The sequence below is a fragment of the Perissodus microlepis genome, chromosome 2 (assembly GCF_051167445.1).
Source record: "Perissodus microlepis isolate ML-2025 ecotype Zambia chromosome 2, ASM5116744v1, whole genome shotgun sequence".
NCBI lineage: Eukaryota > Metazoa > Chordata > Actinopteri > Cichliformes > Cichlidae > Perissodus > Perissodus microlepis.
Genome location: NC_140462.1, coordinates 17,592,766 through 17,613,536, shown reverse-complemented (window position 1 = coordinate 17,613,536; position 20,771 = coordinate 17,592,766). Strand labels below are relative to the sequence as shown.

General features: G+C 40.3%; 1 protein-coding gene across 8 annotated transcripts in view; it reads left to right on the top strand.

Annotated features, from left to right (window-relative positions):
* The window catches only part of diaph2 (diaphanous-related formin 2), a 364,160-nt gene extending 349,468 nt beyond the window's left edge, over positions 1-14,692 (top strand). For 7 of the 8 annotated variants that reach the window (XM_084951486.1, XM_084951494.1, XM_084951479.1 and 4 more), the window contains one exon: positions 10,885-14,692. In XM_084951486.1, the coding sequence (XP_084807612.1) occupies positions 10,885-10,949 (65 nt within the window). In that variant the 3' untranslated portion in view covers positions 10,950-14,692. Of the gene's footprint in view, positions 1-7,821; positions 7,850-10,884 lie in introns of all 8 variants that reach the window. The other variant, XM_084951520.1, reaches the window with a different exon arrangement.
* Positions 14,693-20,771: the final 6,079 nt, after the last annotated feature.

Below are 20,771 nucleotides of genomic sequence, written 5' to 3'. Positions count from 1 at the left end.
ATGATAAACGCAAGCAGCAGTAATGAGGCATCGGGTTGTCAGGGCATCCATTTTGTTTTGCTCAAAACTGAGTAGAAGTAAAAAATTCCTCCCCCATCTCCATTCTGAGACACAAAGTCACTTTTCTCTCAAAGCTCTTTGTCGCTTCACTTTTTGTTTCAAACTCACTAATTTCGACCCACATGCTATATGAAGTCTTATGCAGGGGGAGGGGCTTTATAGGACATTATTATAGGACATATTCGTTTCACAGAGCCTTTTTGATTACACAGGGCAGTATGGGCAGTATGACGCCACCGGTGGTGCTAGCATTGCAGCTAAGATCGACTGCAGTGAGGCTAGCCAAAGATTGAGATGTGTCGTTATCTTGCCATCTGTAACAGTCACGCCTGGCGTCGTCAGAAACAGATCGCCTTGATACCAGCCACATCAAATCTCCAGTTTGCCAAGAGAAAATAGAATAAAACAATCTATCGATCTTGCCCCACCTCCCTATGTATCAACACAATCCATCTGTGTTTATCAGGCTATCTGGCTTCCTATCTTTTGTTGTCTGCAGACAGGCATTCTTTTCTTCTCTTCTCTTTTATTTTCTTCCTTCCTCCTCCCACATTTGTTTGGTGATCCATCAGCCTATTTACCTTATCATGCTGCCAAACCATCCATTTACGCTCCCATCTGTCTGTCAAACTATATCTTAGCTTCCATTTGTCTAACTATCTCTCTGTCTACTCATTCACCTGTCAATCATGCAGCTTGCCTTGGCTGCCGCAGGTTCCAGCTGTTCATCTGGGTGAGGCTGTGTCTGACCTCGTCTGATTAGGAGACAGTTGGATAAAGTAATTAGATTTCTATCGCTTGATCTAAAGTTTTACACTGTATTAAATACACTGAAGTAGAATTTTAGCATAGAGTTTTAGCATCAGGGTTATTAAACTAAACATATATGAACACTGTTTATGGAGGATTGATATTTCAGTACCTGAAATGTTTCCTAAATTTGTTTCAGGTAAGATATATATTTTAAAAAATCAAGTTTCAAATGCCCACTTTCATTAAATTTTACACAACATGTTTCGTGCAGACTGTTATCTTTGATCTACATAACTGCCGATATAGAATCCAAATGGAAACAGGTCATTGCTTTGGATCAGTCCAGTTCAGATCAGGCCTCAGTGGAGCAAGCCAGCCACTGATGTCCGTGTAGTCAGGAGGTCTGGCCTCCCACAGAGGCCCAATCAGTCTTATAGGATCAGTGACTGCCCCCCCTAGGCACCAGAGTGCCTTGGCCTGATGGATTACTCTCTCCTGGCTCAGGCATGTGAAACCTGGGCCTTTGCTGTGGGCCCCATCTGTGCTCTCCATGGCTCCTGCATGCCTCATGGTCATAGTCTTGGGCTGCTGGTGAAGCCCCAAATGAATCTCAGTTTCAGTCCAGTGTGCATATTTTGCCACTTCTACCATGCCTCCATGCATGACTTGTGTAAAAGAAAGATTTAATTAGACCCACAAACATTTTTCAGATATTTTGTCAGAAAAATAACACATATAGCATGCTTATTATTGAATTTATGACTTTTTCTCAATTGTAACATATTAGAAAAGTAAACATTTGGCAATGGTGTCAGGGTGGTTTGGGTTGATTGTTCATTTGACAAAAAATAACACTTTGGAAGACATGATGGACTGATAAAAAAAAAACACTAATAAATGAAGATGTTTATTTACTAAGCATGTTATTACCAGAAATCAAATATTAAAATATTAAGGGATAAATTCACAAATCTGTTGCACCACCACAACATAAAAAAGTACTGTTGTTGGTTTTTACAAAGAGAGCGCAGTGAGAAGATTGTGCGACTGACCCGCTTGCATATCCTTTTCTTCGAGCTCCTTTCTCGACGTGCAAATATAGGTAGGCGAATATTTAAATCAAACACACAAACTGATTTGCTAATGTTTGTGACACACAGTTCACTGCAAATGATGCTGATATTTAATGCCAAAAAGAAGATGTCTCATTTTATGTACTTGATATTGCTACACATAGGAGACATGGAAATTTAAGAGCACGTGTTGGAAGAGTGAGACATTTCTCACAGCCAGGTGAAGATGTGACTACCAAACATTACCAAAACACCTAATTCTAAATTTGCTCAGTGAAATTAGTGATGACCTGAAACCTCACACCTAAGAAGTCATGCAAAACCAGTGGCAAGAAAACTTCTTTGATTTTTGGCGTTGGGTTCTTTTTAACATGCTGTGGCTTCTGTGGCAGGAATTTCACAATCTGCACAACGGAGTTCAAAGCGAAAAAACTGAAGAACCAAGAGAACCGACTGATGTTGGCTGTGGACCCTATCCTAACCAGGCCTTGACTGGACATCGGTCTATTTAATGCATTTGCATTAATAACATTTAAAAACATGTTTTACCTTAATAAATTACACTTAAGTGTAATTATAGTTATGATTTCAGGACCCAAGACATGGCACATGTTTTTTTCACTAGGAGCTGGGCACTTAAAAGAACCGTTTTTAGTGGTGGACCTACACAAATTGAGACACGTGAGCTATAAAATCACAGATTTCACACACAAGACTATGAAATGAGGCAAATTGAGCACAGAAAAATTGTGCTAGTAGTGTTAACACCACCAGTCGCAGAGTATAGAAATAAACTTTTGTCAATCAGGTATTTCCGGTTTGTTTTATACCCTGAAGTCATGTAAGTTGTCTTAATACAAAAATACTACAGAACGTGATGTCACATGATTTACAGTCCTGCATTGGAGTCTGTCAATTACTGAAGTCTGTTTCCTTCATAATAACTCTGTCTGCCAGACTGCCATCACAAGCGTACAGTTAACGTACACGTGTATGATCTATTATTATACACTTTTCTGATTACAATAACAAACTGCGCCTTTTCTTTCAGTAAATTACCCACAGCTTGCGACCTTGCTCTAAAATGCGCAGCTCTCGGCAGATTGGACATGTCATATTAAAATGAACTGACTGCACCTGTGTTTAGAAAACAGTGCGACTCTCGTAAATCACCGGCAAAACTAACCACAATTATCGGTGGTATATGGGGATTGCTCTCACACGTTATTGTGCCCCATTTAGTAAATGTGGCCCTAAGTGTATGGTTAGATTCAATTTTTAAATGAAGCGGAAATGCTCCTGCTCATTTTACTCAGATCGAGATGTTAAACATCTAAGCTGCACTGTATACTTAAGTGTTGTGCCAAAGTAGGGAGATAACGTCAAAGTATAAAGTAAATTCAAACAGTAGTCACACAGGTGGGCAGTGCTTAGCAGTTTTAGGAATATGCTCTCAAGGATATTTGTTTTCTTTCATGGTTATACTTAGGTTTAAGCTTCCCTCCTGAAACTTGACTGCTGAGAGGACAATCATGAATGGAGTTTTGCCTCAGGCACTGATCGATCGCAAAAGTGTTTTCATATAACTGTTCATTTGGGCTGTGTGTGTCTGTGCATCCCAGAATGCTCAGAGGCACCGTTCCATGACTGAGGAATCAAGTCCTGCAGAGATATTTTAAGGAGATTGTTGAACCTGAGGAGCCCAGTGAGGAAAGTGTACTACCCTTTGTCTGTGAGGCATGTTGCCTTTAGTCAAAAACCTAACAAATGTTAGCCAAGCTCCAAGAAGAAACATGGATTTTTTTTTTAGGTTACCACACACATAAAGTTACACACAGTCTTAAGTGCAGGTAGTGCAGACAGGTTTTATGTGCGCAAACACATGCAGAACCTCATGTCTTCTCTCTTGCTGTTTTGTCCCTGGTAGAGAGCTGTCAAGGTTTCACTGGTGAGAAGGCAAAGTAATATTAAAAATAAAAAAACATTCATTTATAAGCATGAGCAGTGATTTCCTGTACTCTCCTCAAAAATATTTTATGCTTTGCAATCAAGAGGAATTTCTCTTAGAGCAAGCTTCTTTCAGGCTAGTATGGGACAGTAAGTTCCTGCGCGTGCATTATGTTCTGCGTGGATGTACCACATTTACGCACAGTATGCCCGACATTGAAAGCAGAAAAAATGCAAAGCGTAGAAAGCAGCAAAAGAGAGAGCCTAAATGATCGAAAGTGGTGAGATTTCTCAGTGAAGGTGGACAGCGCTGTTTTTGCAAAGAGGATTTTAGAACTTAAGTGGCATCCTGGTAGTGAGAGTCGTGGGCTACTGGGAGAAAGAATGGCTGTATTCACTATCTGGGTCAGTCACTATTATTACCAAGCATGCACATCAAAGTACCCACAGAGATAGAGTGGTGATAGAGGGATGGAAAGATTAACCACATCCCTCTGCTGTCAAAAGCAATTGCATGTGTTATGACCACCTTGCTCTCTACGAACCTCTCTTCATTACTGTTTATCTCAACAGGCTCTGTTGAACTCACTTTGCCTTCAGATTCTGTATACAAACTGTCAAGCAGGAATGGGAACTCGTATACATGGTTGCCAGCTCTGAATGCTTTAAGATTAAGTGTTCATTTTAAGCCAGAACTCTGTGTTACTACCTGGTTTGCTTCCTGTGCTTCCTGGGTGTTTAGAAATCACAAGTGGCCAGCTTTTTGTAGTAAACAGCGGAGGTAATGTCAGTAATAAGAGGGATTAAAAGGGGGGAGGGGAGTAGAACAAAGTGAGAGAAGAAAATTGGAAAAAGGATACAGGATGAAAAAGCATGGTGTACACTGGAAGGCTCCAAGAGATACAGAAAGTGGAAGAATTTCAGTATCTTGCCTCAGTGTGTTTATCTAGACCTGTCTCAGACATTTCCCTTTGTCATGCCAGTCTGATCGCCTTTGCCTGCTATGGCATGCTGAGAAAACACACCAAAACACATCAAGCACCAGATTGCAGCGCCCTCGCTCTCAGATCTCCTGACACTTGTACAGCCCACTCCTTTAGGTGTTACTTAACGGTAAAAAAATGTATATTACTGGCTATAGACAGTTCACATCCGTGCTTGACTATGCGCACATTTAAAATGAACTTGTAAATGCAGCACGGTGGCACGGTGGTTAGCACCGTTGCCTCACAGCACACCTGAGTTCAATTCCACCATCTGGCTGGGGTCTTTCTGTGTGGAATTTGCATGTTCTCCCTGTGTTTGCGTGGTTCTACCCGCCCCCGGGTACTCCAGCTTCCTTCCCATCATCCAAAGACAAGCAGTTTGTGGGGATAGGTTAACTGGAAACTCTGAATTGCCCATAGGTGTGAATGCAGGAGTGAATGTGAGTGCGAATGGTTGTCTGTGTATATTTGTTAGCCCTGCGACAGACTGGCAACCTGTCCAGGGTGTACCCTGCCTCCCGCCCTAAGACAGCTGGGATAGGCTCCATCGCCCCCTGCAACCCTGAAAAGGATAAGCAGAAGTGAATGGATGGATAAAAAGTCATAGATAAGAAGCTACTTTAAGCTGCTCCCGTATTCACAAGGTCGTCACCACAGCAGGTAGCTCAGCATGTTTGATTTGGCAGTTGTTTTTTTTTTATGCCGGAGGCACTTCCTGCCACAATCCCCAAAGGGATTTGTGCTTCCTCCGGGAATCAAACCAGGGATCTTTCCCTTGATAGGCAAATGTGTAAATCGCTGCACTGTGGTGGATAACGTGTTGCATTTTGACTGTAAGGAAATACCTGCGTTCACAGTAGTATGTGAAAATTTGTGAATGTTATTTGGGGCATTTGAAACACAAATAAACTGGATATATCAACATAGTTAATTGATTAACTAATTAAAAGATTAAATGTGAGTAGAACGTCTGAATTGTAACACTTTACCTATGGTTGCATCTTTTTTGGGACATCTTGTAAAAACTGTAGTGTCCATTTGCATGAAAGCTGATTGGTTTACACATTTTTATTTTTTATGTAGCATTTCCTCTGAGTAGAAATGAAAAATGCTGATAAGTATAGTGATGGAAATTCTACATTTTTATGGTTAAGTGTACATAAAAACAGATTTGAAAATCGACACCAAAAATTGTTTTGGATGGATGGATGGATTACAGCATTTTTGTATTAATCCATTTAGTTTTCTTTTGTTTTTATAAGTTTTGGGGGGGTTTGGTACTCAGAACAACTCTGCAACAAAATCATCTGCATCTGTTCAGCTTCTGTTACCAGAAGCAAGATGAACTTTGTTTTCTGCAAACTACAGTTGATATTCTCCGCTTGTGGCAACAAAAAAGAAAAATCTTAACTACAGAAAATCAGAGTAAAAATTGTTTTGAAGCATTCAGATTTTTTGTTTGTTTGTTTGTTTACTTTTAGAAGATCTTCATAGAGCAACAGGAGAAACAAAGTTTGTTGCACCTTTAATCTTTTAATCTTCTACAATTCTCTGGTTTGTATACCTTTGAGCTGATTATTGTAAATCATTGAGTGTCTGTGTAACATCACACGGGACACTGTGACACAATGTTTGTATTTTTTCACCTTATCACAGCTGCTCTCACCTTTTACTCAGCTGCACAATGTTTTCTTTCTTGCTCTTTATTTGTGGTGATTAGTCTTACCAGTGAACGAGGAGCTATATTTGCCACTACTGTAGTTTTGCGATACCTGGGTCATAATTTTCAGTTAGAAGAAATAGCTTCTCTCACTCTGCATCCCATTTATATGCCGTATCTTGTTTCTGTGTACAGAGTTCCATTACTCTGTAGCTCGGAGGCTGGTAGAGGGGAGGGAGGCGGGAGGTAAAGGAGATGAAAAGGAGTGATAGAAGGCTGCGGCTGTTCCTGTTGCTGGTGCCGCAGACGCTTTCCCCCTCAGCAGAGAAGCAAACAACATGTTGATGTGCAGCAAGCAGAGATTTAATCACCTTTGCTATGTTTCAACTCATCAAAATATGAAGTGCGAAGCAACTCAGACAGGGAGAATTAGACAAAGGCAGTGACATGTCAGAGGCATCATGTCATCGCTAACTTATTTAACAAAAAAGAGAGTCGATGCAAAGCTATCACAACAACTACCACAAGAGCTCCAGCTCCAGTCTTTACTCCAGATACTCTCCTGCTGAAGCTATTTACACAAAAGGCTGGTGATTATGATCTTTTTATTGTGGCCTTGAATATGGGTCAGTGAACATGAGTGGCATGTTTAGATGTTGGGTAGTTGCTACCCAGACAGTATTTACCTAACATTGTCTAGTGCCTTCTAAGCCTTATGGTTTTTACTGGGCTCAGAGTATCCAATGTGAAAACCATTTGGTGAATGAATGATGGCTTTTTCTACTTTAGCAGTTAACAGAACTGCATCATGATGTAATTCAGTGCAATTAGCCATTAACATAACACAACATCTGTCATATGAAGAAATGGCATCTCTCTGGAAGCCCTCCAAAGAGTCAGGAGAAGGTTGGAGTTGACTTTGCTGGCTTAAAAGGCCTCTGCTTTTCGCTGCTCTGTAATCTGGCGTCCTCTCCTCCTCCTATTACCCTTGTCTTATTCAGAGCCTCTCCCTTGTGGCAGGGATCATCATGATATACATGCAAGGATTTTCCTCTGCTAACACTAAAGGAACAATGTATTTCCCTCTGTTGGTGTGAGAGAGAAAAGGAGGTTGTGTGTATATGTGTGCGTGTGTGTGTGTGTGTGTGTGTGTGTGTGGCAGTGACATCCCCCTCCATCTGCCATCCATGGTGCTTTTAGTAACATTTTGAGAAACAGTGCCAGCCAGCATTTAATTAAGTTCTGGTATGCCAACATCTCCCTGTTGTAACATGGAATATCTCTTCTTTTGTCAATTTCTCTCCTGTTTCTGTGCTCCTCTGTGTCGGTCTTACTGTAACAGGGAAAGATGTCGCCTCTGGGAGAAGCAGGTAAAGAAACCATCAAAACCAATGCAAGTAGAAAGAGTTGCAATCAGCGCACCAAAAGAAAAAAAAAAACTAGTTGTAGAGCATCTTTTGTGTGGATCTCTTCTCCTTTTCCCCAGTTTCACTTTGTTTCCCTCTCTTCCTGTATATGTATGTGTGCTCGGAGCTTTCAATTCAGTAGAGGCTACTAGTAATGTTTCTCTCCCAGTAGAAATGGCTGCTGTTTGTTCAATTGTTGTGATAGATTGATGTGGGGTGGGAAAAGATGGGCTTTTATGCACCTGAACATAGGAACAGAAAAGTCTTTATGAGAAGCCAGTAACTCTCCATTCAAGAATCGTCTGATGGGAGATGCATTCTGCTGGAAGTTTTTCTCGTGTTTTGCAAAGTCTTTCACGAACGCTTTCCAATATATTCAGGCAGTTAGGCAAGACACAAATACCCCCAAAAGGGCGCTTGTCATTTGTTATTCCACAAAAATGCTGCCTCCAGTTTATGGCAGTTTTCCTGTAGGGTTTCAACAAGTGGCCACCTTAATGGTCTCCATTCTTTTCAGTTTGCACAGAATACAAAATGACTATCTCTTCAAATGCCCACCAACAGTTTGCGCTTGTGATGTAGACAGTTCTCATATAATTAGCTTTGCATCTGTACTTTAAATAATATTGTGGTTATCTGTAAAGAGTCCTATAAACAGAGAGGACGGCTGAAGATCCATATTTGTCTCCCTGATGTATACTGGCTGGAATCCTGTTTTGACCACTGTGGCTTACTTTAAACTAATAACGTTGACTGTCTAAACCAAGTTGGTTGATGGTAAGTATCCTGAATGCAATGTGTAGAATGGCATCGCTCAAAAAATGGATATGATGATCTATTAAAAGGAAAATAATATTTGTACTGCGAATTCAATTTTTCTTCCGATTTTAAAACTATTTTTTTAGCTTGTCTTTCGTCATTTTACTCATCTAATAATTCATAATGCCTTCTTTAGACAGCCGCCTTTGATCCCTTTCACTATTGTTTTTCCCATTCCTATTTTCTATCCCATTTCCTATTTACAGTAATAGATGTAACCCAAGATGACCTCAGATCAGAGACAGTGGGTCTGTATTCTCCGAGCTCTGTTTTTCATGTTCTTCTGATAGAATGAGGGTTAAAGGGGACTGCTTGCGCAGAAATGAGGTTACAGCAATTGGGCTTGCAAATGATTGGATGATCTAGTTTTTTTTTTTTCTTTTAAACTGTCCCCATTTTTGCTTTCTTTTTTGTATAATGCTGCTTCTTATTTTGAAAAGAGGAAGGTTTTGTAAGTCATGCTTACGGAATAAAGCACAACTTGTGAACAGAAAAAATGAGTACATGAATAAGCAGTTGTGATGTGTTTGGATGTGCTGCCAGAACATGGTAGCTTTTGCAGTGGCCTATTGTACATGAATCTATGTTGTACTAAAATAATTTGTGAATGCAGGACCTTTATCTGTTTTTCTTAAACATCTTGAACTGTCTTTCTTTCGGTCTCTTTCATCCCTCCCTCTTCCTCCCCCTCTCCTCCTGTGCACCATCTGCATGATGCTTTGTATCCAGTCTGAAGGAGTGCTTGCTGTTCTCCGCTGTGAATGTGGGAGTCGTCGTGGATCTTGCGTGTGAACGTGTTTGTGTATGTGTTCGTCTGCATCGCAGTCACTCTCAGCTCATTACCTGACATGATGGATGGTGCAAGTGCCATTAAACAACGCCCAGCCAGGGACGCCTGGCACCCTACAGCTGGCACTGAGTAATGGGCACATTGGCGACGGCACGCTTGGAAATACCAGGGAGTCCTGTGTGGGTGTGCCTGCAGTCATCTCCATGGCTATGCTTCCTGGTTCTGTTCAGCCCCACCTGCCACCTGGCTGCCCAATAGATGCCATGGGCATTTCTGGGCAGCCATCGTTGGATAGCATAGGAGGCAGTGTTTGTATGACTCTGTCATAGAACTGGCAAGAGAAAAACCCAAAGTGTGACTGGCCTGCTTTCTGACCACAAGTGCTACAGTGGCATATTCTCTGTTACTAGCAGCGAATCATATCTGATTGAATTTTTTCTGTGTATTTTGACTCATGTTAGTTATTTTTTTCATTTGAAGTTTGGACTCTTAGGTTGATCCTTTTCATTTCTCAAAGGATCTTTCTAATGCTAAAGACCTACAACACAATGCTTCTGTCTGGGTTCTGTATTAGGGCCTTTGCCAGTTCACCAGACAAAAGCTTTTCTCATGAAGCAGGAAGTGTTTAGTGCACTTGATGCAGCTGAAAACATTCAGTTCACAGTAATACAAGGTTGACAGGTGAATGAACCACATAGCTTCAAATAAACTCTAGAGTTCAGGTAAAAGTTGCAAAAGTATTGACAGTTGAACACCAGAGGACGTCTCTCTAATCTCTAGCACATTTTAGCCACTAAAGACAGTGAGGACACCACATAGTTTGGCCATGGGCGGCTCTGCTATCACCTCCGTAGCAGCTTGTTGCAGTGCACCTGTCCCCTGCAGGGAGGCCACGGTGGAAACGTGTCACGATGGAGAGAGCACACAGGCTTGAAAACGCTTCGACCTGGTCTAATGGAAAAAGCCCATATGGATACTATTTTTGTAGTGTTATTAGTTTTTGTGCGTGGTGCATTTACTTTGTGTAGTGTGCATATGCTGCATCTGATGAGAGAATTGTTGAGGGGCTCTTGAGTGGAAGTCTGGATCAGGAGCTGAATAGAGTTACTATGACACCAGAGACAAGCACCTCCACTCCAGCAGCTTCTTCTGTTTCTCCCTCCTTCCCTGCTGCTCTGCTCTCAATCAGCCTGGATTTTCTTCACGTCGTTTCTCCTCTCTCCTCTTGTCTTTTTTTTTTTTTTTTTTTTGCCCTCTTTAGTTTTTCTATACAGTCTTTGATTTGGTTGAGCTCCTGTGCTAGTATGAATCAATGTACCAGCGCTTTCATGTTCCTTCTGATTCTCACATTTTGTATTTTTATTCTTTGTCTTCCTGTTTTTTTAACCAGACAACCGTCGTGCAGTCCTGGAAAGATCTCGCTCACGGCACAATGCAAATCACCAAGCTCGATGATCACCCGCGCCTACTATAAGACGCTAGATAAGTGCCAAAGAGGGCTGCGAAGAGGAGACCTAGAAGACATCTGAAGGAGGGACAGACCACCCCTTACTGTGGCACATACACAAACTCCAAGGAATCCCACATACACACAGCACCAAGTACAGAACAAACAAGCCTAAAGAAACTACACAGAACTGAAGAATCTGGCATTTTATTTTTATCCAGTTCATCAGACGTTTTACATATTTATTTAAGAATTGTTCATCACTTTAAATGTTTGTGTCCTCTCTAGCTGGTTTGATATTAAAAACAATACATTTTAAGGTTACTGCAGAGAAATGAAATGTTTTGATTGTTTGAAAATCCATTTTCATTCTTGCAAGTCTAAGCCTTCTACTTTAATCCTTCTGTAATCAAAATACTTCACACTCAGATTTGACGTGAAACATGTATTGAACATTGCAGTGTACTGAAGAAAGAACTAATGCCAAGAAGGACTGCAGAGTAGTTCATTCCCGTGAACATACCACACACCCTTTATTTTGCAAACAAGCAGCGGGGCAGCTGTCCTCTAAATGGAAAACAGGGATTTAACACCCGTGTTGGCAAGCCTTCAACCTGCTGATGTTTTCTCGAGCAGCTCCCCAAGCTCTTATCAAAGAGGGAGTAGTTGTTTAAAATTTCTTACTGCCAGTACCTCCTTCAACCAACATCAAGACAGTTTTCACAACAGCCAGTCGTCTCCATAAATCAGCTCATTGCATATACCACAAAGCCACAAGAGCTGGCCTCCGTCTGTACCGATATTTCAGAGCTTGTGACTCATGGATTTTGAAACTGTAATCTCCATTTTGACAAGATGCATTTTATTTTTAGTTGTGTAATATCTAACATTGCCTTTGGGTGCTGATCTGTCCCAAGGTCGCTTTTGCTTCTAACATGAGAGACTGACACATTTTTAAATGCATCTAACTGCCTGGAGGAGCTAACATGAACTTTTTCTTTCCTGTGATCAGGTGTTCAGCAAGGAACACGTGGTTATACGACAACATTACCATCATTTTATTATTAATCTGTTTGAAATACAATAAAGGCACAGGCCAAAAATTAATCTATCTGTAAACTAGCAGTAAAAAGGTTTGCACTTTGTCTTTCATTTGGTTTTTAAACACTGGAATCTCCAGAAAAAGAAAGAAAGAAATTATGGCAAAATTTTGAACGAGGTTAAAATAACAAGTGTTTATGTAAGCAACCTATTGTAGTAGTTACTGAAAGGCAGTGCTGTCATCAGTGCCTGAAGTAGGACTTGTCTCTATGATTACAAAACAAAAACGAGGAGATACTTGCTTGCAATATAACATGTGGTTAACTTTGTGAAAGGGTCCGTTTTATCCCAAATGTTGACCTTTTCCCAAACCTAACTGAAAAAAATAATATATATTTGGTAGAACATGAGACATGATTTTATATAAATATGTAAAAACCCTCGTAGGTTCCAAAACATTTAAATTCATCTGATTGAATGTATGAGGTCAAACAGGGTTTTAAGACCACCAAGAGGTGGGATTTGTGTAATTCTTCTACCTGGACAAACTCCTCTAAACAGTCACCTGGTGTGTGGTGTTTGTGTACGTGATAGTTGAAACTTTGCTGTAAGCTTGTTTCTCTGTATGGACTCACTGTCACACAGTTTCACGTCAACTATTTATTCATGTATTCATGCCTAGGGTGGCCCTTGTTCCCTTACTTCCCTAAACTGTAAGCAGATGCTACTAAAAACAACCGCTGAATCCACATGGAGACCGGGCACGAGCAGAATTATCGACTGAGGGGCACAGTAGACAAGATGATCCTTGTCTTAGAAAGCGAGTCTCCAAACGCCCTCCGATTCCCCAGCACTAAGGGCACGAGCAATCATTTTACCTTAAGACAGGTTACCATACTAATAACAGAACTCAGCTGTAGGCTTTGTGTGTGTCTGTGTGTTTCTGTTTGGGGCAATTGTCTGTGTGCACCATGCCAGCTCAGTAATCGGAACAGGAACTCAGGCAAAATAGGATTCCATGTGCTTGACTCCTGGGCTGAATAGATGGAGATTTTTTTCATTTAAACAATCTGCCAGTGCAGCTTATGATGTGTCTGTTTCATGATGCCTCCTCTCCCAGCCTGCGCACTTCTAAAAATGCAATTTTACACATCATCTCGGCTCAAGGTGCACCCACAATACTCTGAGAAGTCTGCATATTTAATTCTCCTCTGAATATAAGGTTTGAGCAGTCATACAGAGAAAGCAGAGAGAATGAGGTTTCTGCATAGGGGATTCTGCATTGATGGCAGTTTTAAAGACGTGTTGCACACAGCACAGAGATTGCAGTGATTTTTCTTCCCTTTCTAGTAGATACTTGCCCTTGGGCCTCAGCACAGTTTCAAGCAATTAATAACGGCTATTGTTTTATCAGTCGTCCAACTACAGTGATATTTAGTGCTTTTACGCCTTTATGATTGGATACTGTGTATGCTAAAACAACAAGTGGTTTGTGGTTAGCAGTAACAGTATGTTTTTCTCACAAAATCTGACTGAATTATTCTTTTTTTTGCTCATTTTAAACAACTTTCTTCCACATTTGCCAAGTGTTTGTTTAGCTTTTTTTTCTCTAAACTATGAAAAAGACTGTACAGACAAAAGCTTTTTTAAAACTGTAATTGTTATTTCAACTTTGATCCAATTAAGTCATTCAGAGTAGGAAATTTGATGTTATTATGATAGTCAAGTGTTATTTCTTATCAAAACACTCATGCATCTTTATAGAGATGTAATTTAAAAATCTGTTTTGTAATGATTCTGATGTGCACCGTGCTGAGCTAAGCGCTACAATGTTTGCCATTATAGAAGTTCCAGATCATCAGTGTTCACCTTGAATACGTTTGGTGTTTTTGAATGATAATGAGTGAAAACAAGACACTTCTACAATGACAACATTTCCATTGTCCCTGTGAGTGATTCATGTGTTTCTCCCCCACACCATCTTGTAGAATGTTCAGAATAATGTGTTTTTTCTAGAAGAATAGTAGAGAGTCCATTGACAATGAACCCGAATTGGTCTCCCATGTTATTGTAGAAATCAGCATATCGGCCCATCCTCTTACTGGTTGTTACTAACAAACCTCAGCTGATGATGTTCTCATTGTAATGGTAAGAATGGCGAGGCAGGGGTATAAAGGTAAAGGTGCCATTTCTCTGCAGTGGCAAGTGATTAAATGAAAAGTTTGAAATGTTACTTACACTCACTGACTGTGCACTTTACCTCACAAGTTATTCTGCTCAGGCGGAGAAAGATTTGTTTAAGATTCGTAAATACAACATTGCCAGTAACAGAGTGAACTATTTGCAAAGCATTTCTTTTGGTAAATAGTTCCCAGCTGCCACATATCCAGTTCTTTCCGACTTTGTTAGCGCTTACTATTGATTTGTGGAAGAACAATTGTGGCTGAATCAACAAACAATGTTCATAACTGTTGACAAACCCTGTCCAACCATGGTGTGTAAGCTGCCATATCCCTGCCTACCTTTCTTGTTGTCACTGAGTATGTTTTATTGTCATAAGAAACATTTATATTTGTAACATTTTAAGTTTATTTGTATCCTTAGAAACATGAAAAAGCAAAATGGTTATGCACACTGTCCTTCCATAAACTATGTAATGGAATATGATACTAAATAGTAACCACTTTGTTATATAAACAAATTTCTGTGAGCTTCTTTGTCTCTTATTCTTTTGCCAGTAGTTTTTTTGTATTCACACGTCACAAGTATTTCTTGATCAAGTCTTCACCTTTTGTCTTGCTGTGTACTTGGGTCTAAAATTACATCTTCAGTTCATTTTATAGCATGGCAGAAGATACCTGCTCCTCTGACTTATGGACAGAGCTTACAGAGAGCTCGAGGTTTTAGTACATGATAAATGAGACAGCTCCTACCTATAAAAGCAACATATTTGGACCTTGGTGTCCTCGCTGCTTTATCTTGCACAGTGTCAAAGGCAAAGTGATAATGCTGTCATGTCTAATGGCAGCTTAGGGAAATTACTAGCGTCTGAAAACACATTTCAAGGAATTTTTCTCATTTTAATCATTTTGCAGATGTTTCTCTCTACTGTGACTTCAGCTTATCTCCACCTAGACAACGTTAGACAACGGGGAAAATCAGGGTAGCAAACCAATCATTTGTTTATTATTTGATACTAAAGAATTTTCATTTGTAAGCCGGGGACACATTTTCTCTGGAATTTCTCTTTTATAGGCAGTCAAAAAAAAATATGCAGTTTAAATCTGTGTTAGGCAGTTTGAGTTTAAAGTTAATAAGAGTCTTTTTTTTTTTTTAGAGCAGCAATTTATGAAAAAAATTAACTCTCCATGATGTGTTCCCATGCGATCAGTTTGTGTCAGTCTATACGAGTCTCACTAGCGAGCGTCAAATTGCAGGGCAGGGCTGCTCCTGTCCTAACCATTTGCTTTACAGCCCACCGACCACCACCACCAAGTCTGATAACATGTAATGGCGTGTTCTCCCTGCATGTGCCATGTCCCACATCCCAGCTGCAGCACTACATCATAAAATAAGGGCTGACATCTGTAAGTATACCTCGGGTCACAAGGAGCTCTCTCCCGCTCCTCGTGTGCACTCGCACTCGCACACAGAAATACGCGGCGCTTCTCTCAACGTGTCTTGGGACTGATCTTCTCTGAGCCTCTTCTCCTCCCAGTGTGCAGCCAGACAGATGGAGATTCATCTCTCAACAAGCTGTGATCTGTGTTTAGAGATGTGTGCTGCAGAACACAACTCTAATTAGGTTTATTGTTGATCTAGGGAGGTTAATTTGTACTTGGCTGCAAGTGCTAAAGAAGGCCAACCTAGTTCCTTACGAGGCACCAGCACTGCAACCATAAGAAGGACAGCTTTTTTATCTTCTTGACTTTCGAGGTGATTCAGAATTATTATACCCCCTTGCTATATTTGTCTAGTTCGGTATAATTGCGCTTTGTACCGGGCTGAGAGATCTGTCATGGCCGGGGCGGTAGAACTGGAAATGAGATACTAGAAGTGTGTTTGTCTAATGAGCTTAGGGGTACAGTTGTGTGGATGTGGCAGGTATTACTTATTTTTTTTTTATCCTGTTTTCTTTTTTCTTTTCTTTTTTACAACCTCCAGGTAAGTAGCCTTGTCAAACTCTGAGAGATGAGCCTGGCCCACACAAGTTTTTTTTTTTCTCTCTTGCCACCTTCTTTCTTCACGCTATTCACAGTCGTGTTTCTAATGCACTCTGTGACAGATCAGTTGTCAGCGGGAATACAACATAATTATGTTTCATTTTGCATTTCCGCCTAATGGAATACGCAAACATTATGGAGATGAGACAAAGCAGGCAGTAACGATTCCCTCCTTACCTGAGCTAATTCTGTCTGAGGAGAAATCTTATTCAAGCAGCACTTTGTGCTTAACCATGGCACTTTGATAAAATGCATGCATGTCCAGGGTGCATGGGTGTCTAAATAAATTTGCCTGTAAAAGAATTTGCTTGTCTAATGTTCTGCAGGTGTGTGCCATTTGTGAAAGGAACAACTCTACCTATAGGCCTGTTTGGTACTTTGCAGCTTGAGCAGCATTGCACATTTGTCTTGGTGTATGTGCCATTAACAGCTCAGTGTCATGAGCATGTAAGACTTACAGTTAATGTGACCATCACAGTAGTGCTGCACCGAAAAATGCATTTTAAGAAAAGACAGCAGTATTCTTGTAATGACAGTTTATGTTATGGTGCCTATTTTCTTTTAACTCAACAGGATGGAAGTCATCAGCTTTGCACTGTTTAGAAGCTAAACTTAAATATGATGCCAATGGTACTTGTCTTTACCCGCTGTTCTGCTACGTGAGCATAGACTGCACATTGATATGTAAACTACTTGAATGAAAGGGCAATAGCTAGCAGGAGCGCTACTGCAACCTAAAGTTTTGATTAACAAAGTGTAAATGTTTTTGACTGCGACAGTAACTGGGATGCTGGTGAACAACGGGATAAAAAGTCTTACTTATCGAGAGAACTGAACAGCTGTCTCCTCCCAGTGTCTTTGAATACAACCAAATACTAAACCAGCTGCAGTGGAGGTGGAGCTGACTAAGAAATGTGTGCACTGTATGCTCACAGTGCCCTGATTTTTTTTTTTTTTCACTTTAAATGGGAGCATAAGTTTTTCAAATTAAAATAATTTGATGCCGAATAAAAGTGAAAAGCAGAGACTGGGACCAAAAACCATTCAGGAGAATGTTTACAAAGTTAATGAATCAAGTGAGATGACTAATTTTCCCAAACATAATCTTGAGTGTCACCACCTGCTGGCTATGAGGACAAAAAGGCTGTTTTAAGGCACTCGTTCAAAGGCTTTCCTCCTCAGACCCAGATACTACGTTTATGATTTATATATATATATATATAAGCTATAATTGAACATAGTGGGCAAGCTGTGTAGCTACAAATTCATAATGTAATATGATTGCCCAAAAGGCATTTCTATTACATTTGTTGGAAGGGCTGTTAAGCAGTGAATAAATTTTTCTGAGCATTTAAAACTCCACAATCCCAAAGACCCCTTCATTATCAGAAATTGATTCCTTTAATCCAGTAACTATCAGAAAGACTTAAAAGCTGTGTGATTATATTACCTAATTCTGTTCATATGTGTGTGGAGCCTAGGGGAAATCAGGGTAATAATCTAGGAGGAATCATTTTTCGTATGCTTTTGGCTGAAAAGAAAACTACTGTTCATGCTTTATGGGCACATAAATGAAGAAACTTGTGGAACACTGCATGTCGTGTCACAGAAACGGTGAAAGAAAAATTGACCATAAAAATGACAAAATCACTGTGGAATTTTCATAGAAAGCCATGAGGTGGCATTCCTCAAAATAAAAGTTAAAATAAAACTTACTACAGTATGCTGCATCAAAGGTTTTATTATTTATATTTCAAAATGATTTTGTTTTAGTCTTAAGGCATTGCATTAGTAGGCACAGGTGACAGGTGGTTGCCAACAAGGGTAGCCATATAGCTAGCTATCTGCTAAGCCTTGTATCCACCAATTCAAGTCACTGTTGGAACTCTGGTCTGTATTCATGGTGCAGCTGGCTATCAGAGCATTTTTAATGTGGTTATTTGAGGACTCCTTGTGATTAATTGTACTATAACCACTTCAAGAAGTCTGTGCTCTTTACAATGTTGCACCCATAAAGTGTGTTTGCATGCATGCATGCATCAGCAGATACCTAACTCCAAACTTTAGTGGGGACTTGAAAATAATGCAAACCAAGGGGTGATATCGTGTAAATATGTCCCAGGGTATGTCCATCTTTTATATACAGTCTATGGGTAAATGTCAGAGCACCACTGTGCTAAAGAACAGTTTGACACAGGTGCTATGACTGTAGCCATGTGGAACAGGAGTTGCAACTAAAGATTATTTTTCTTTATCAACAATTTAAAAGGCCAAGGTTATGTTTTCAGCTGCTTGTTTTGTTTGGCCAACACTGCAAAAAAATTCTTCAAGTCACAAAGAAATTAAACCAACATTAAAACAATGGAATGTTTTGGCATTTTTGACAAAAACAGATGAATTTTGCGCTGACTGATTAATTCCCTGAGCCGTATAATGAACTGGCTTCTATTCAATAATGTCTACGCTGTCTGCTCTCTTCTTTGACTTACTCAGCACCCAGAATCAGATGTATGAGTGCCTCCAACTATCTGACTGTAAAACATTTTTCACTCTTGTGTTGTTCACTTGCAGACGTACAAGCATTCTCCCCAGATCTGCCCTCTATCTCTCTCTTTTTTTTCCTGTCGGCCTTGGAGTCACTGGAAGTCACTTATCACTGTGTTTCTGCAGTTTTCCTACTCGAGTCCCAGAGTTTTACTACTTATAAATCAATACATCTTTTTTATTTGTTTGTTGTTTGTTCTGAGTACATGAAAATGTAAAATGACCTAGACAGCAGATGTATCTTTTGCCTCGCTAAGCTTCAATGGCTGGATACTAGCACTGTGTCCAACAATCCTGCCTGACGTTGAGTGATGGCAGAATATACCGAAAGTGGTGAATTTAATACAGAAATATTCTTGCAGGAGTGTGTGCTTTGCAATTGATCAAATTATTATACTGCATGCCCGCAGATGAGAACAGCTGGTACTCCTGCATTCAGCATGGCATTTCCATGATCACAGTTCATTGCTTCACCTTACTGTATGTCTTCTGTTTTTTCTTCCTGCCTCACCCCACTCAGGAGACATGTCTCCCAGCAGGGAGAGGGTCAGCTCAGAGGAGACTTCAACCTGTCAGAAAAAATTCACATCTAGCCCCTCATGCCTCTTTTCACCATCCAACCCTTCTGTCTCCCACATCTCCAGCACTCCCTCCCTGGCACCCATCACTCCTCTTTTCCTCTGCTACCCTCCTCTTCTTGCCATTTGATTCAGATCACTGAGTTAGCCTGCGTCTCCTTTGTCTGACGCCCCATTTTGCCAGGCAGATGGACAGGAGGAGAGAAGATGGACTCACATCGAGATATGCGCGTGTGTTTATGAGATGGAAGGAGAAAAAGAAAGGGAGGAGAAGTGCCGAAACTTTTCTTGGAGGTAAAAATGTCAAACAGCAATGAAGTGAGGAGACTTTTATCTGTCAAACCTGTATGAGGTCTTGCCTTTCAGGCTACTGAGTGACAAGGCTGCAGTTAAAAGAGAGCTGAGATGCGAAAGTGAGGGCGACAGAATGAGTTTACCTCTCATTCAGTTGGCTTGTCATACAGCATCAGCCTTATCTGTACATGCCATATTTTACCACAGCCAGTGTTTTACATCAAAGGATTTCTTTTAAAAGTAAAGCAAAAAAACAAAAGACCGTTAAATGCTTGCTTTAAAAATAGCCAACAAAACCAAGATTACTAATCAAATATGTTTTTTCTAGCTGTGTGATCTTTTGAAGTTACAATATGGCCAAAGAGTGGTTTCAAATGACTGACTCACTGTATACTCACTGACATGCCCTACATAGCTTACTACTAAGCTCATGCTCTTTGCCCATAGCAGTGCCTCCACACACAACACAGACACAGGCCTAAGAATAGAGGGGGGATTGATGGAAAAAGGAAAGAAGGGAGCTTGGTAATTGAGTAAGTGCCCTTCTGGATGTGGAAGCCTGAATAAAAGTATTTTTATAAAAAGCCTTTCTTAGGATCATTTCACTCAAAAGTACATAAAAGCTCTTTCAAAGTTTCTCTGTGTTCTTTGCCCTCAACTGAAATAGTCCCTGCGGAGAATGCAGAAACACACAAACACTCACGCACTCAGCACTGAAAGACGAGGATAAAAGGGTTGACCCCACGAATGCGAACATAAATGCATACGCATAAATACACATGCACACACACACGCGTGCACACGTGCTTACATACACTCATAAAAAATAGAGGCCATTCCATTCAGGCTTTTTTTTAAGCTTTGCATTTTAACCCAAGTTTATTAATAATGCTCTAGTTGAAACATAACAAGTCATTTTGCACAGAAAGGGATTAAAAGTGTGCAGCCAAACAAAGTAGACCCGTGAAAAACTATAACCTGCAAGCGAGGGGAATGACCATCAGAAAAAGAAGGAAATACTTCATTTAACAAACAAACGTTGGTCACTCAGCTGTAGACAAGGTAGAGGATACAGAAAAGATGAAGAGGAGCTTTTGTAAACAGGAAACAAACCTACAAAATGATGTAAAACAATGTAGCATTATTTTTG